The sequence below is a fragment of the Rissa tridactyla genome, chromosome Z (genome assembly GCF_028500815.1).
Source record: "Rissa tridactyla isolate bRisTri1 chromosome Z, bRisTri1.patW.cur.20221130, whole genome shotgun sequence".
In the NCBI taxonomy this organism is placed as follows: Eukaryota; Metazoa; Chordata; class Aves; order Charadriiformes; family Laridae; genus Rissa; species Rissa tridactyla.
Genome location: NC_071497.1, coordinates 86,076,953 through 86,094,454, shown reverse-complemented (window position 1 = coordinate 86,094,454; position 17,502 = coordinate 86,076,953). Strand labels below are relative to the sequence as shown.

The 17,502-nt window shown below is 44.7% G+C and overlaps 1 protein-coding gene across 1 annotated transcript in view; it reads right to left on the bottom strand.

Annotated features, from left to right (window-relative positions):
- LOC128902487 (netrin receptor DCC-like) overlaps nucleotides 1-17,502 on the bottom strand; it is a 592,493-nt gene that overhangs the window by 25,580 nt on the left and 549,411 nt on the right. Inside the window, exons 22-25 of the mRNA XM_054185611.1 lie at nucleotides 15,384-15,449; nucleotides 13,118-13,280; nucleotides 6,037-6,263; nucleotides 3,465-3,581 (exon numbers count right to left, since the gene is read on the bottom strand). Of these exons, the coding sequence (XP_054041586.1) occupies nucleotides 3,465-3,581; nucleotides 6,037-6,263; nucleotides 13,118-13,280; nucleotides 15,384-15,449 (573 nt within the window). The remainder of the gene's footprint in view (nucleotides 1-3,464; nucleotides 3,582-6,036; nucleotides 6,264-13,117; nucleotides 13,281-15,383; nucleotides 15,450-17,502) is intronic.

The window sequence follows — 17,502 nt, the reverse complement described above, 5'->3', positions numbered from 1 at the left end:
GTCTGAAGTCGAAGTTGAGTTCTGGAGTTGAATTTAAGGGACACTTCGATTTGAGAACCAGGATCACGGTGTGCTAAATTCAGGCTTTCCCGGGGCTTATCTCCTTTATTTTCAAGTCAACGCTTGAAGAGCGGGTGATAATCAAGCTATTCAAATCATGAGTTCCTTTGTCGCTTTTAGGAAAAACTTGGAAGCTCTCACGAAAGTTTTGCCCAGCTAAACAATACGCAGGGATTTTTGGCTCCTTGATGATAAGGTTTGGCTTATCTAGCACCTTTCACACACGAACTGGAAGCAACGCTGTAAACTTTAAGATGGTCACGACAATTCCTTCTAGCTCCTGCTACGTCTGTTACACAGAGCGGCGAACTGGGCCACCTGCCCAAGGTCACACAAGAAGCTGCGGCGGTGCCAAGGCTTTACGAAGGTTTGGTTTTTTTAAGCAGACGGCTGTCAGTGAGACAACGCCGTGCTTCCAGAGGTAACGGAGAAGCGCGGAGATGAAGAAAACTCATGAAGAAATGCTGACCTGGGTAAATTGAGCTTCAGAGTTGTCTGGGGTTCAATTCACCTACTCTTCGAAGAGAATTTCTATTCTTCAGGCCTTTCGTTTTGTCTGTGTAAGACATTTTTATTGACAATATTTATAACGTTGCTGCTACAGTGAAAAATATCGCTCTTTATTGAATCCTATTAAAGAACAACTTGGTTTTCAAAGTCCATTCCTTCATTTCTTTTTAGGGTCTAGGCTCCCAGCACTTTTCATTTTTAAAATAAGACAGGATTACTATTCATTGCAGCGCTCTATTGTAGAGAAGCTGGAGAAAAGGTAACATCAAACATTTTCAATAAATCTTCGCAATTTCAAGCAGATATGACAACAAATCTGTTCTGTCAGGGCCTGTCAGCTATGGAATTTGCACTTAATATTGATAGACTGAGACACTGAAAACAGAAATTCCCTGACCAAATCATGGAGCTCCCTGAACACCGCTCTACATTTAAAATGTACTGTATCCTGTTAAAAGAAGCAGCACCCAAGAACAGCTTATAGAAATGACAATGTAGGACATTTCGAATGGTATTCCAGCACCCCAGAGGCTGCCAAAGCGACTTGAGTCGACACGTTCGTATTTCCCCAGAAAAAAAAAAAACAAAACAAAAAAGAACCGGTGTGATTTTCTGCAATTTTAGGGAGGGGGCGTGAAGAGGAAAAAAAGCTCCCCGCCAAACACAGCGGAAATCTCGCTCCAAACTCATTTACTCCGGCAGCGTTTTGTTTTCCTCTTCCACCAGTGAGGATTACAAACGCAAAGCAGGAGAATTACGGGCACAACGCTTGAACGCGATACCTTGCAAGGCCTTTCTCAATTGTTTTTCTCTGTAAATACTCTTTTCGACACAGCGGCCTGGGTATTTGCGACTGCCTGTGTTTCAGTAGCATCGCTAAAACCTTATCAAATTCATCTGGTTTACGCTCCTTCCACTTCAGCAAGCAACGGCGCATTACGGGGTGTATTTGTTCTCAAAGACTGCAAATACTGATTATCGAGATGAACGCGAATACCTCCCGATTCGGTATTTCACAATTAACAGTCTGTGGGTTTTACTTCAGAATTACGACGTTGCTTCTTCAGTTTATTTAATCGCTCGCTGCTGACAATTTCTTTCAGAAATTAATTAAAGCGTCTGATCTGACAAAGCCTCAACTGTCTTTTCTGGGGAAATAAACATACGCAGCGTTAACTCAGCCTGCCCAAATGCACAAGTAAGACTTTTATAAATCAGAGTTTAATTATTTGCAAACAATCACAGCATGCTGTCGCCGCAGATTAGATTTATACTGTTGCAAATATAAATACACAGAAAAGGGGACATCGCTTGTCAAAATGCATCATTTGACTGAAAAAAATAAATATGTTTAAGAGCACTTTTATCTGTAAGCTGTATGAGAACGTTGTCTTGACTTTTATTTAACTAACACTGCTATTTTCCCATGGTAATGACGATTGATTTGGTTCTGATTTTGCTTCCACCATTCAAAGTCTATCCATTTTCTTGGACTTTGCCCTCCTTCAACCCAGGCCAACTCTGGAGAAATCCCACCCCCAAAAAAGGACAAATTGCCCGATTATGAGACTAGTGCGGTTATAAGATGGGAATATTTCCCAGGTGGAGTCAAGGGCTTTCTCCGCCTCATCCCAGCGGTCTTTCTTCCAGATGATAAAGAGGGTAAAGGCTGAAATGGGGCGATATGTCCAGCCCAAGGCGTGGAGAACTGGAGTTCAACCTCTCCCTCAGCTCCTATGAAGTCATTTCCTGAACAAAGCCACGGTAGGTTATTCCCTCTCCTTTCCTTCATTCAGTTCCTTCTATTTTTTTTTTTTTTTTAATATATCATTTGTGATGTCCCCCTTCCACAAACCCACAAATAGTCACTTATATTGAAACGGCAGAGCTAGGAAGAAATTTTGCGATGAAATGGATTTCTGTCAGTGCATGTTCATTTTTAACTCAAGGCGATTTACACAGACGTACCGATTCCGATAGATTTCCGTTCGCATCTATTTTTGCGAGGTCAAAGGTAGAACTTCTAGCTAAAAGCTGAGAGCTACCAAGAGATTGATCACAAGGCTGCTCGGAGGAAAGGTGGAGACCCAAAGCCTCATCCTTGACCGGGAACTTGATCAGGGCCAAACCCTCTCTCGCTTACCCCTTTCCTTCGCTCAGATGTGAAAAAAAGGTCACTTCTGAAATTTTCATCAGTTCTGGAGGGTGGGAGAAGCTATCTAATGCTCTCCTGCCTTCCTGTCTTTCTCGTGTACCTTGCTGCTTTGAAAAAGATTGACTTCACCTATGACATTTGTTCAATGACAACCGCTCTGTAGTCACTAAAATTTAACACCCGGTAAAAATATCTTCTCTCTTCGTTTATTTGGCTTCGTAAGAGCCGCTCCGTATTAAAAAAGCACACGGTGGCGTGGCCAACTACTGTAGACAAAAGAAAATATACAAATATACCAGAAACTGCAACAATGTCCAGCTGATTATAATTATTGATAATAACAATAACATTGAAATTTACATCTGTGTATTGCAAAGCCTTCTGCTCTGGCAGCTTGAACTCTTACCCCTTTAAATAAAGTTTTAGTGTAAGGAGACAGAGGGATTTATCCATCACTATCCACCCGCTAAAAATAGAAATGCCAACTCTTTAGGCTTAGCCCGGGCTGACTCTCGCAGAAGCAGGATTTCCGAGTTCGCTCCATAGCTTTTCCACTGCTGCATTGTGAAGCCCTGGCAAGCTTCCAGGCCTTTCACGTCTTTTCGAGACGACGACAACAACACGGCTAACGCTGTTTAACCTGAGCGAGGCCTAACCAGCCGACATCTGAAAGATCGTAGGAGATCTTCAGATGCGTGAGCCCGGCCTTTGGGGGCCGGGGGAAGGTCCCGGTACTCACGAGGGTTGTTTGGTTGCGAATCCATGGGGATCATGAGCTTGGCCCGGGTGGCTCGGCGGGCGGCGAGCGAGCGCTCCAACGTGGACATGCTGCTTCCAACATCTTCTGTCTCGGGACCTAGAGAAAACCACCACAACGGCTTAGTGGGAAATGCTGGAAATGAATGTTTCTCGTCACCTTATATCTAGCAGGAAGATCAATGGGTTTATTTTAGAATTCAGTTATTCTAACCCATCATTAAATATCACCACCTGCAAAGAGCTGCACAGACTATTTTGGCTGCCTTTTCTGAATAAAATTATTGTTTGCGGGTTTTTTTTGGGTAAGAGAATCAAGAGAACACGTCCGCTTTTTCTTTGTCTCGGAAACTATCCTGAAAAATCCCCATCCACTTCATTACAATGTGAAGTTTTTCTTGTAACTTCCCTATTATAAACTCATTTAAAAATTAAAATATTAAGACCAGAGGAAGGCTGCGTAAATTTGGGTACCTACAAAACCCGGCAGCCAAGAACTGCTCTTTGAAATACATCTGAAGGACGAAAATGACCTTCCTTGTGAGATGCCACCAAGTCTTGTGTCCTGATTGCCCAGATTACGGACCCGGTAATTCACGGCGGCTCTTCCAGCCCGCGCAGCTTGTTTTTCCCACAGCACCCATGGCAAGTTCAGGATGTGCCTGGGTCTTCCCGTTATTTGGTCCTGGATCGCAACTAGCCCATCTCCCGAGATCAGAGAGCTGAGACAGGCTGCCTGATGCCCAATCCAACCCAAAACTGTCTCAGCAGCTACAGAAATCAGACTCCCTGTTTATGTATTTCAATGCAGATGCTCTGATTTAGTCACATTTGCATAGGAGATTTGAAGTATTCAAAGATTCCAGAGAATACACTTGTCAGAAAGAAAGCCTGGTTGAAACGGGATGTTCAGTAATTTGCAAGGAAATGAAAGCAATATTCCTCTCTTCATACCTTGTCTCACATGAACCTTGCATTTATGTTACTTTCGCTGTTTTAATAAACCGTGGATGAAATCAGTTTAATCCTGTCATACAGGTAAGCTTCATACCCACTCAGACTATTCGTCTCTGACGTACCCAAGTAAATACATATTCCTTACAAAAAGAAAAAAAACCCGATTTGCATAGAAAGACTACGTATTTTTCGAACCACTCTGGCTGAATTGCAGGACTGAAACGCCAAGCCTTCTGTCGATGGCCATTCAAAGCCCTAATTGCTAGTGAAAAGCCAGGGCCAGTATTACTGAACTGCGTAGGACCGAACGGGAAGAAACATAAAGGCATTTATTTACGGCCCAAGGCGTTTACACATAAACCATCCAGCCCAGCCTTTGTCATTAACTTGCTCATATGCTGGGATGACTTCCACGCACTCGATTGCAAGCCGACAAGCAATCGATGGAGCTCTCCTATTGATCCTTCTGGGCTCTTCTGATCGTCAGCCGCAGCTCTTTAGGCAGAGGGAATCTTCTGGCTACATTTTCCCAGTGTCTTAATATAATGAGGATCTTTGTCTTAAAAACAATAGGAAACATCACACCATTATCTTCCTGAATAGCAAACTATCGGCCCAAAACACAAAGTCAGAAAAAGAAAATGAGATCCATTTAGAAATTTGAAAACTGCTCCTTTTTAACATTTTTGGGGTTTTGGTTTTTTTTTTTCCTTGCAAGAACAGAAAAGAGATAAAAACATCAGAAGCATCTGAAAAAGTCACCTTCATTATTTACAGCCCCAACCGACATTCTGGAATTATTTCACTCCGTTCCCAAGACAAAAATGTTTATGTTCTCCAATTCTGTGCTGTGTTTTGCCCCCTGTCGCTCCCTGTACGCGCCACCTGCCTCTCCCAAGACTTTCTACTGTTCCGGTGGAAAAAAATGTTATCAGCTAAAGTGCAACCTGTGATGGGCTGCGTGCGCTAAGGTTAAAAAAAGGAGGAGGAAACATCACTGAAACTGCATTTTTCTTACAGAATTTCTCTCCTCCTAAGTTTTCTCAGCCTCCCTGGCCCAAATTCTGCTCCTGGTGATGCTGCTGACCTTCTTCCTAATCATGTTCTCCCTCTCCTCCATTTGTTTTTTTCCCCACTTACTTCTCCATGCTCCCTTTTCCCTCTCTTCCTTAGCACGGCGCGCAAATCTAATAACATTTGACTGACAGTTGAATTCCTGAACTTAAAAAATTAGAATGGCGTAAAAATGAAAAATGATGGGTTTTCCTTTAGCGTGGAACCACCGCAAAACACGTCTCCAAGGAACATCTCTCCCAGCACCCACGGCAGAGCTGTCAACTCTTCCAATCTCCTCCTGGATCTGGTCTCAGTTAGAGACTCCTTGTGCTGGGCTAAGGTCACTAACCACCAGTATCAAATTAATTTAAAGAAAATGTATATGCTGGTCATGGAGAAAAAAGCCCCGGGGGGCTGGACTAGATGACCTCTAAAGGTCCCTTTCAACCCAAACCATTCTATGACTCTACGGCTCTAATGTCGCAAAATCTCCAGGTGAAACCCAGCCAGTTTGTGTCTCTCCTGCCCTGGGAGCCCCTCACCGGGCTGTGGGGTGCTCTTGCTGCCCAGCTGCGTTTCCGACTGGCTGTGGCTGACGGGGGTGATGTCCTGGCAGCTCTGCATGGGGGAGTCCCTTCCCGCGGGGTCCGAGCCCGTTGGCTTCTCGATGTTCTTCATTTCCATCTCTTCGTGGTGTATCCACAGATCCGGGGGTCTCAGGTCCTTCTGGCTGCCCTTCCTTTTGCCAGTGCTGTGGGTTGCACGTTTCCTGCAGCAAAGAAAGATCAGAACTGTCACCTAAGAAGGTTTTTCCCCTTTATAAGACCAAGAGGTGGTATCTCCTCATTGATGTCTCTCTAAGGAACCCCTTGGTTGTGTCCTCCAAAGGACGGTGGTTATCTTGGTGTGACCCTATGCTTCATGGAGTTTGGTTCAGGGGAGGGACCCGGGGCTCAGCAGGGTGAGTCATTTTTTGCACCAATTAATGTAGAAACCGGGGAAAACCGCTCTTCCTGGAAGAGAAGGGAAGTGACCAGTTTCATGTTGGGAAGAGCAGTGCTTGTGGAATGTCTGCATCTACAAACAGCGAAGGAAAACTGCTGAGCCCACTTCTGCCGAGTTACGCGCATCTTATACCTTCCATAACCGCGTGCTGCACGCAATGTATTTCTTTACCCACCAAAGCAGTATTTTTAGTACGGAAAAGCCCAGAAATCCAGAGTAGCATCTCCCAGAGCAACATTAACTCTCCTCTCTTTAGGCATTGGTATTAACGATGTCTCTCACGTCAGCGGGGAGCCACGAGGGGATGGCCCTGCTCTGCTGCTCTCAGATTTCCGTCTCCCCTCCACTACGCAGGCTATTTGTAACAAAATATGTGCGGTTTTCTATTCTAAAGAAAAGACAGGCTCCTTAAATATGGAGCACAACGGCTGATTTACAGCTGAAGGGAAAGTCTTATCAGGAACCTACCAATTTAAATAACTCTGAAAAAGGAGTGCTCCTGGCTTACTGTTTTGCTCAATAATCCAAAAGTACTCTTTACCCCTTGATTTTTCCTTTGTACATCTCAAAATACTTTGTGAAAGGAAAGGAATATTACAATGTCCCAAGCGGAAAAGCAGAAATACTTGCGATACACAAAAGGTGCAGGAGAATGTCTTCAAATTCATGTGCACTTTTAGGTAACAAACATAAGAAACCCTTGATTTCCAGGGGCTCTAAGTGCTCTCGGCTACTCATTACCCGCGTCATACGCCCACCCCAAAACACAGCGGTGCATCTCCTGAAGGGAAGGTTCTTTCCCCTGAATCCATGGAAAGCAATGGAAAACCTCTCTCTGGCATCCCCAGGACTCGCACCGCGGGTAGCACTGGCGGAGGTGTGCTCAGAGAGCCGCCCTCCAGGCAGTACCGCGGAAGGTGGCATGGCGTTGTTTTCCCAGAAAAAAAAAAAACAACCTTGAGGAAATTTGAAACTTTAAGAAACTCCAATGGTCGGAATCGATTCCTGTTCTCTGCTAAATTTTCTCCGTCTGGTCTAGAAAGCGAGAGACGCGTGTTACGGTTACGCACGTCACCAACCTTTTTGCTTTCAAGAGAAGGAACAAACACATCCTGTAATTGAAAATGTCACCCAGGGCACAGCCCCGTCTCACCCCCCGGAGCTGATGGCCACGACATTTCATTCCGGCAGAAATATCCCGGGCCTCAAACTGCCACCCTTGCAGGAAGAAATTGTTTTAGGTCCTTCGACTGGTCGATACCCCAAAAAGCTCTTTGAGGGTCAAAATATTAATTTTAAAAAGTCATCTGGAAAGCGAGCGGCAGAGGCGAGGCTGGGGTCGTTCAGAGATTTATTTTATAGCGCCTAATAAATACGACTGTTGGGCTCTGGTCATAATTATTTCCTACTTTTAGCCCATTATTTTCTAATTGCCAAACCTTAACTATTGAAAATGACGGTATTTCAAAGAACAGGGCAAAGGCACTGCACTTTGCCCCTATGGAATAAAGACAGTCCTTTAATACCTTCTTGCACAGACCCTACTGCCATCCTGATTAACACCCACAAGAATAATTATGAGCCCTTTCATTCAACCTTAATGTACGAAGTTAAAAAGTAAAGTTGTTCTTTCTGTCTCGTTCCCAAAAAGGCCATAATTTTGATTCTAAACAAGGAATGACTTTCTTCACTTCGGGATACAGCATCTTTTTTTTGTCACTTTCAATTGAAAATAATTCATTCCCCTGGGCCCGAGCCAGGCAAGAGAAATTTTAGCCCCAAAGTAATTTTATACACAGCTGTAAATAGGGGGCTATAATGAATGTGTCATTCCAACCGTAACTACAAAACCGCTCCAGCAATGATATCATTTAAAAAAATACATGCAATGATCTCGCCTGGTTTGCATTGGTTTTTTTCTCCCAAATTATTGATGCCCTGACAGCCTGGGAGTAGCAAATGGAATCAGAGCCAGGAGTGCACACGAAAAGGTCATCAATAACAAATGAAAATAAATCCTCCCCTGGAATGTTTTGTTCATGCGATGCTAAAGTTGCGGTTCGGCTCCTGAAAATGCATCTACCTTTAATTTCGGGGGGAAAGCGGGATCTTCCGTGCACTAGAAAAGCACATTCTATCTACAGAAGTTAATCATAAAAGCTACGCCATCAGTTTCAAACCTCCGCTGCAGCAATGGAAACCGATGCTTTGGAAATTCCCGTCAAGATTTACAGCGGGATTCAAATGTAGTCCATTACCCAATTTACAAGCGGACCCAGGGACTGGGAAGGGAAGGAGTTTGGAATTGAAAAACTGATCTCAGACGGTGGCGTTTCTGTTGTTGTTCGATTATTTTACAACACGGAACGCATCCAGCTTGCATACCGTAATGGTATTTTGGGTTTTTTTTTTTCCTAAGGATGGATATAAAACCAGAGTTCAGCTCTGCCCTTAAAATATATATTATGGGCATGCAATCTTGAATAACGACAGCAGAACTTAAGCTGTACTTTCAAAATAAATAAACTCTCTGGAGAGGAAAACCCTTTCTTGTTGTCTTGTTTCTCGAGTTCCCAGCCCGGGCAGTGGCTCCAGCCATTACACATCCTACATCGGATAATTTCTCAAATACTCCGGAGTGAGATCGCTCCTCATTGCCTTCATTTTACAGTTACAATACCCCAGAGAAAACACTTAAGGTTACAACAACTCAGCCTAGTTTATTTTTTTTTAACAACAGCTGAAGGCGTCTCTATCTGAAGAGCTCAGAAATAAAGCGTTTTCTTGGGCAAAATGGGATTTTGCTCATAAAAAGAAGCATAGGTAACCTCGTCCTGGTGCGACGCTTTTTCTCATGGAGCAGTTTTGGAGGCAGGACACAGAAGCAACGGTCCCTGTAAGCCGTAGCCACCTCCCGCTCGAACCCTGAGCCTCCCGCACTGCTCTTCAGAAAGCCCTTTGAAGACAGTCAACAATAAATACTTCACCTTAATTAGCCTTCTGATGCATGAGTTAATATTTTCTATTCTTTGCTCTTTACTCCTAACCTGGCAAAAACGTGCACTTTGCCTTTTGGGCTGTATTAAAGGAAATTCAACTGGTACAGAGATCCCGTACAAAAAAAAAAAAAGAAGAATATAAACCAATTCTTTCTTCAGAAAATCTCTCCCGATGTTTACAGATGAAAAATTATTTCACTTTGGCCTCTCTATTCCCCGCCAGCCACGCTGAAAAGCTGAAACCAGTGCCTGTCTCTCCTACCACCTCATGGTCCTCTTCCCTGTGGTGAGCTCCAGCCTCCCACCACCGTGCAAGAGATGGGGCAGAGGCCACCACTAACGAGCTACACCAGCATGGAAGACCCCAGGAGCATCTCCAAGGAACACAGCAATGACCTTCATAGGCTCTTTAGCAGCTGCCAACTCATTCCTCGTTAGTTTGGGATAGACTGATACTCAGTCTAGCGAAAGGTAGATCCCAAACCCCCCAGGGCAGGGGGTTGGAACTACATGGTCTTTAAGGTCCCTTCCAACTCAACCATTCTAAGACTCAACGATTATGCTTTTGGCTCACCAGAGCCTTCACAAATGTGTGCTGACACACTCCTATTACTTCTAACAGGACTTAAACTTAGTTTCAGCTTATTTTTTGTAGTCCATTTTCGCACCACTCCTCCGCCCAGCACACCCATCGGTTGGGCAACTTGTTCAAGACCACGCTTTGAGCAACCTGGTCTAGTGGGAGGTGTCCCTGCCCCTCGGGTTGGAACCAGATGGTCTTTGAGCTCCCTTCCAACCCAAACCATTCTAGGATTCTGTGATTCATATGCACATTCAGTGCATAAATACGCATTATTTACCTACAGCTCAGACCAGCTGTCCACCCCAACCTTTTCCCCTGCGGTAGTCATCACCTCGTGTTACCAGTCCATAGGCTGATCATTCTGCCACGTTACAAATTTTTGTAATACCCTGAAACCTTAAAAGAATTCCTGGCAGAAGCAGGTCCTGCAGTTGAGGTGTACGCTGCACAAAGTGGTATTTTCCCTTACTTTAAGATTCAACTGGGTTTCATCTTCTCCAAGCTTAACTCTGAACTGACCCTGCGCTGAAGGACGGAGCTGCCGGGTGGCCCCATCGTCCATCCTCCGCGGCACCACACCAGAGGACACCGCCAGCGCAGGGCAGCGAGCAGCTCGTGCTCAGGAAGATGTAATTACGGTGAGGGCATGAATCTCAATTGCTGCAGGAGCCATACGTTCCCCTCATGCACAACTGGGTAAGTTATTGCACCTGAATCTTTTACTCACATTTTTCTCCCCTGTTTTTTTTACTGGCGTCCCATTGTCACAGGCTTTGTATGGCCGATATTTCATTCTTCCCTAGATGGCTCAGACAGAAAATACCTACTAAGCCACCTGGGTCAGTACCAGGTTGTTCTATATAATATGCTTTATTGTGCTTTGTTCAGCCAAGTTTTAATTAACTTAAGAAATATGACTTTCCGCCTCTGAAGGCTTACAGGAGATTATTCCATCACCTGCAAGTTTTTGCTCCGGGGAAGGACACATGCATTATCCAACGAGACTTGGCCTTTACCCTTACTGCAGTCCTTCTGTTCAGCAGTTCATCCCTGGATTTTAAACCAAGAACCAGCTGCCAATAAAAGCCTGAATCTAAACTCTCTGTGTCACAGCGTGCATCTCTCCAGGCAGGTCAGAAACAAAATCATTCCCACCACCAACCTCTTGTTTTGAGGAAATTTAGGATCTTTCCTGCTGTGCTAAATTTAAGATCCGTCGTTTAGTTTTCATTGCCCTATTTTTTCCCCACTTTCAGTGGGGAAACGGTTCGTTTGGGGCAACTTGGGTGAGATTCACCCACCCATAGTAGAGACATTTAGAACTTAAAACAGCGAATCCAAATCCACCAGCTTCACATTTTTTTCATCACTGGAGACCAATAAGCATCTTCAGACGGTAAATCTTCCCATGCCTTAGGATAAGATGAACAATTCTTTGAACGTTCCTGTTCCTCCCCAGGGGCTAGAGAGGAAGTCGAGGCTGATTAATTCAAACTTGGGATATTTAAGTTTTAGACACCTAATTGTGGACAGATGAATGTGTTTGTTTCTCTCCCTTGTAAATCGCCTTTCCCTGCTAGAAACTCAAGAGAGATTTAGCCACGATTCACTGGACTCTATTCAACAGAAGAATTTCCATTGCCTTCACACGATGGCCTGATTTTCAGGTGGTAGGACTCACAATAGAAGCAGATTTTCAAATCAGTTCATCATTCAACTACCCCAGCGCTCCTGAAAGCACGGGCCCTTATTTTTCTGCCTAAATGAGAGCTTTCTTTTTGAAAAAAATCTACCCTCAAATACCCATCTGTAGAGAAAGCGCCTCCCCTGGCAAAACACTCCACATCTGCTCGTGCCCCACCAGCCCAAAGCTGATCTCAGCAAATTTGGGAGCTCTTCGGTCCCCTGACCATCCCTGCTCTCATCGTCCCACCCCTTCTTAAGCATTAGTGCAAATCACTGTAATAATGTCTTGCTCTTTTATGCACTTTTCTTTTATGTTTATGCTTTGCACTAACAAAAATTTCTCGTTAGTGTGGGCAAACTATGATTAAACTTCACTTTCTCATGTCCTCGTACTCCTAACAGTATAATAATGCAATGAGTTAATAGTAAAATAATAAATAGTCTAGTAATTGTCAATGCATTAAGTGCATCAAACCCGTCTCTGTTTCAAACCCATCATCTCCACACAGAATCACAGAATGGTTCGGGTTGGAAGGGACCTTAAAGACCATCTAGTTCCAACCCCCTGCCCTGGGCAGGGACACCTCCCACTGGATCAGGTTGCTCAGAGCCCCATCCAGCCTGGCCTTAAAAACTTCCAGGGATGGGGCTTCCACCACCTCTCTGGGCAACCTGTTCCAGCGTCTCACCACCCTCAGGGTGAAGAACTTCTCAGAAAGACTGAAAAAACCTTTGTGCTTTACGCTACTGCCCTTTTATAGCATTTCAGAAGATGCCTGAAGATTTTTCTCCTCGTAATTTTCTATAGACTGCGTGGGTTGGTTTTTTTTCGAGTAGACGAGAATTACCTGGAGAAAGAGCTGTTGATGCTTTTTACCGGAAGACTTTTGGAGGCGGACTGTCTGGAGAAGATAACGCCCTCCCCAGGGTTAGCAAGTGAGCAGGACCCTGTGTTTCTCAACTGTGCAAAGTCAGAAAGTCCAACAGCATCACCAGGCACAGAAAAGACTTTTTTTTTTTTTTCTCCACTAAATCGATGGAATTGATTCTTTCCCGTGTGTGAATTATACTTGGGAATATAAACAACAGCGAGCTGTGCACGGCAGGCTTATTTTTTCGAGGCTCACCATGCCAGGGGTACTTATTCTCCACGGTTTACCCTGCAGCCTGGGGGACTGGGGACGTTCTCCACTCACCGGCAATGAGTGACACCTCCAAAACCAAAAGATTGAGCCCCAAAATGCCTTTCAGTCCCAGACCCCACATTTCTCCACTACGACCGTTATATTGCTCGTTTTTGAGGCTGAAAATCACTGCTTTTTCCTCCCACCCCACGATTCCAGAACGTACTTCCTCTGCTGAGCCGAGGAGCGCCTGGTGCAGATGACGGCCACCACCGCCACCACCACCACGGTGATGACGCCCACGGTGACGACGATGATGACAAGGAGGTTGCTGTTCTTCTGGGGCGTGACGCTGCCGTGGGGAGGGTGCATCTGCCCGATGGGAGGCTCTGAAAGGAGACAGACAACGAGGGGCTGGTCAGGGCTGGATTCGCTCCCCTCCCTTTTTAGCAGTCACCCATAAAATAAACCACATCAAGGTGGCATGAATTCCTCCAAAAAAAGCAGACAGAGGGTGCCATAAAGAGCTGAAATGTATGTCTCGCTGCACGTCAGCGGCACAGCAAAATATTTAAGCGGTAACGACTCTGCACTCTCTGGGTGTTAACAACCCGATGTTGGGAGTCAATAACTCTGGGCTCGTTTTTGCTATTATCAGCTGAAAATGGAAATACAGAGACTACGGATTTTCTCTTTAGGGCCCGTATAGTCTTTCTCGAGACTTGCAGCAGCAAGACAGGGACTGAAAATAGCATCATTTCTCCTGTCAAGTCCCGGTCAAGCTGACTTCAAGTCCCAGTCCCTTGCTTCTGACTTTTTTTTTTCCCCCCGTTCCATTGGGAATAGCACGTTATATTTTTATTACCTTGTTGGATAATGCCCAACGCAGCACTGGGCCATACGTTACAGCCACCAGCGCGCAATCCTTCTGCTCTAGCTGCTCAGGCAATCTTACAGGCATCTCATAAAATCACAACCCCCAAAATATCTTTCCGCTTAAGCCTGGAGAAAAACTAACTCTTCGGAGCAATGGGATGCGAAGGGAAGAGCTGTGCTATGGCATAACCGAGATTTCACAACAAAACGTAAAGAGTTCTCACATCGTCCCCACCACCTCCCATGTATAAACTAATCAATACTTGTCTGGCATCTCATTTTGCCTTTCCTACAACTGGATGCAAAAGTAAAAAGGAAAAATCTAAGTAAAAAGGAGAAATCTTTCCAAATAATAGTTTTAGTTGGCCATAGATGTAATTTAATTGTAATAGTCTGCCTTGATTCTCTGCCCTCATATCCTTTCTTTACTTAACTAATTACGCTATTTAAATAATTTGCCCTTTTCTCATAGCTTCTTTCCAGGCAGCTGAACAAGACAAGCAGCTACGAGTCCCGTCCTTTCGGAATGACAACGGTCTAGTACAGAAATCCCAAAGATTTTGGGGTTTGGTTTCTTTTTCATTTCCACGCTGAGTAAAAGGCATTGAGGGAATGTACCACAAAATACAGCGGTGATCACGAAAAACGGAAAGTTTTCACTCCCTACCCTTTCTCGCCGTCCCTGGAAGCTCTCTTTATTTCTCAAAAGTCAGTTTTCCTACAATTATGATGAATTACCACGAAGAGGAGGAGGAAAGCCTAAACCACACAACAGTGGTGTGTTGGCTGCGGCAAAGCAGGGCAGAAAAGGTAGCAGAATTTTGTATTCCCTCCTGGTCTTGGCTGAGGAAAATAATCAGCGGGAGTTAATCAGCTATGTGCCTTGTAATTATTTTGTACTTTCAAACCTCGCTTGAGACCGCATTTATGGGAATCTTGTCTGTTGTTTCATTCAATAACGTGAGACGACAATGCTTCATTAGGTAACGGAGACGGGGTCTGCAATAAGAAGTTATTGATGGTGCATCTACACCCCAGCTGGCACTCATTAGGTTCCATTAATTTTTGTTAATCCACAGGGTTTCCTCTCATTTCTTCCTATTTTAGGGCAGGATTAATTAATTTTTTAAAAAAATGGTATTTTCTGCAGAAAGCTAAAATTGAAATATAATAACGTGAAGTGCCTTCTGAACTTCTTTTGAAGCTGTTATTTTGTTAGAGGCATTCCCATGGCCTGAGACAGATCTACAACACCTCTTGAGGTGGGACATACTTTTGGGAGTACTCCATCAGCTGGAAACCTGATGGGTAGTTTGGGGATCAGCTTTAAGAAAGCCAAAACAGAATACGTGCTGTCCTGACCCTATCTTTGGTTAACATTTTTGGTCAAAACTACCATCTGGTTTACAGCAGGTATTTTGCACGGGGATGAGATTTTCAACAGCCGAGAGAACTCGTCCCTGTAAAACAGCAAGTGTGCGACCGGTGGGCACGCTGGGTGGCCTCCAAGCCAGGAGAGGGAGGAACGAGAGAGCAATAAAGAGAAGAAAAGTAGGAGGTTATCACCAAAAGTGCACGTTAATTATGGAGGGTGATTGGAGGGAGCCTGTACTTACCGTTCAGACTGCTCCTGTCTATCAGGTTGGTGTCCACCGGCCAGTAGGAACCATCCCCGTGACGACCTGTTGGCATTAAAAAAAATGCATCAGACACGACGTGACAGGTAAACCAGCACAGCCACGTTTGTTGCTTGAGACGGCGCCTGCCTGACAACGTTTAAACCATTAAACAGCGCAGGAAAAGTCATCCCATATGTGCCGGGGAAAAGCTGTCATCAAAGCAGGCTTTGGAATCAAGCTGAATTTCAGCCCTTTGAGCAGCTTGCCTTGTTCTGTTGGGTTGTTTCCCGTCCCCCCTCCTCCAGATGTGCTCGTTAGAGTGACAAACTAAGGTGCGATGGCAGCATCCGTCTGTGTCCCCTCCACGGGTGACGGGGAAGAATTCAGACAGCTGCTTTTGCACACAAAAGGCTGGAATTGCGGCAGAGGGACGGTGCTGTACGGAAAATTGCAGGCACGTCCTCCACCTGCCTGGTGGCTTTCCACCACAATTAAGCGAGCTTTCTTTCATTTGTTTTACCGCTTGTGGGAACACAGTTGGGGAAATACAACTCCACAACCGCTTGTGTTTTTTTTTTTTTCCCCAAAAGTGTCCTTTCTAAGCCTGACACCAAAAATAAAAGACAGAAAAAAGAAGGGATACGATTATTATTCCAATAATATTTTGGCTGTTGAGGCAACATCCGCACTCCAAATTAATATGGCAAAATTTGAGGTGTTCGTCTTTTCCTCGGCTTTATTTTTTCTTATTTATCAGCTTCGGGATAAATAGCCCTGTTGGCATGGTCATGTTCCTGCCAAGTGCATCTTTGCTTCCTCATGTCTGACAGAAGGAGAACCACAAAGGCTGGTAAGGTCCTACCAAGCTTCTCCTCATCTCTACTGATACGGGATTGAGTAGTCGAAGTCCCCAGGAGAAGTGGTTTGAGGTAAAAGCCGCTTTTCTGGCAAAGACCAAGCTCATGCCAACAGCCTGCGCTTGGTATGGGCATACTACCCCCAACGTGGCCATCTCATTCCTCCAAAGCTAATTACTTTTTTCATTTTAGCCAAATGAGCCTTCCCAGGTGGCACGGTCTCAGCTGATCTCCCACATCTGAGAGGCTGCCAGAGCATCACATCGACACCGATGCCGTAAGACCCTGGGGCACTCTATTTTTTGGCTCTGCCATCCCTTAGGTCAGACAAATAGAACCTGAAGGTGGGTTTTGGCTGGTGAAGGGATTCCGCAGAACAACTGCAAACTTGGTCCAGGGCACGGAATTCCCAGGGCTTATTCCAGCTAACTCCTACATCAACCAACCACCACCTACATCAGATCTTTTGGCAGATTAAGCAAAAAAACCCCATTTTAACTTTCCTGCACTGTTAAAACAACTGCCATATTCCTCTCCAGAGGTACTTGTGTTTCTGTGGATTGCGAAGAGATTCACGTGCGTAACTTTGTCTACCAATTTGCAAAGTATTTGGTGATGAATGGCCCTAAATAAATGGCAGATGATTATCATCAGAAGAGACTTCAACGTAATCATCTTTTCAATCAGCGTAATTGCACAGCTACAACAACACGATACCAAGAAAGCAAGGTTGCAAAATGTTTAGCTGTAAAAGCAGACAAAATAGAGATAAACGGAAGGCATATCGTAATTCTGTTTACCAAGATGACACTCTAAACCGTGACATTCCAACTGTGACTATGTTGTGACCCCGGCGCTATATTGTGCTTAGGAAACTGGGTATCTCCATGGGAGATTGCTAAAAGTTACTATTTTTTTTACGTTTAGCCCACACTGAAACATCTCAGCGTGAGTCTAACAGACTGGAAAACTTAAGTCAGGATATCAAAGACTTAAAAAACCTAACGCTGCAGGCCCGACTCTGAAGTTAAGTACCTTCTTAATTAACGTAACAGCACTTTTCAAGGCATTATACATGACATTTTCATTATAAAAATACGCGTGCAAACAGCTGCCCGTTTCATTTCTGGCTCTAATACGGTGACTGGCACCCGGAGATGGCACTTCTTCGGGATGGTTGCAACGCGGAGGCAGCCAGGTGGCAACCAGGGGAAGGTCTGGGCTACACCGTCCATGTCGGGTGCTTCTTGGGCTAGAAA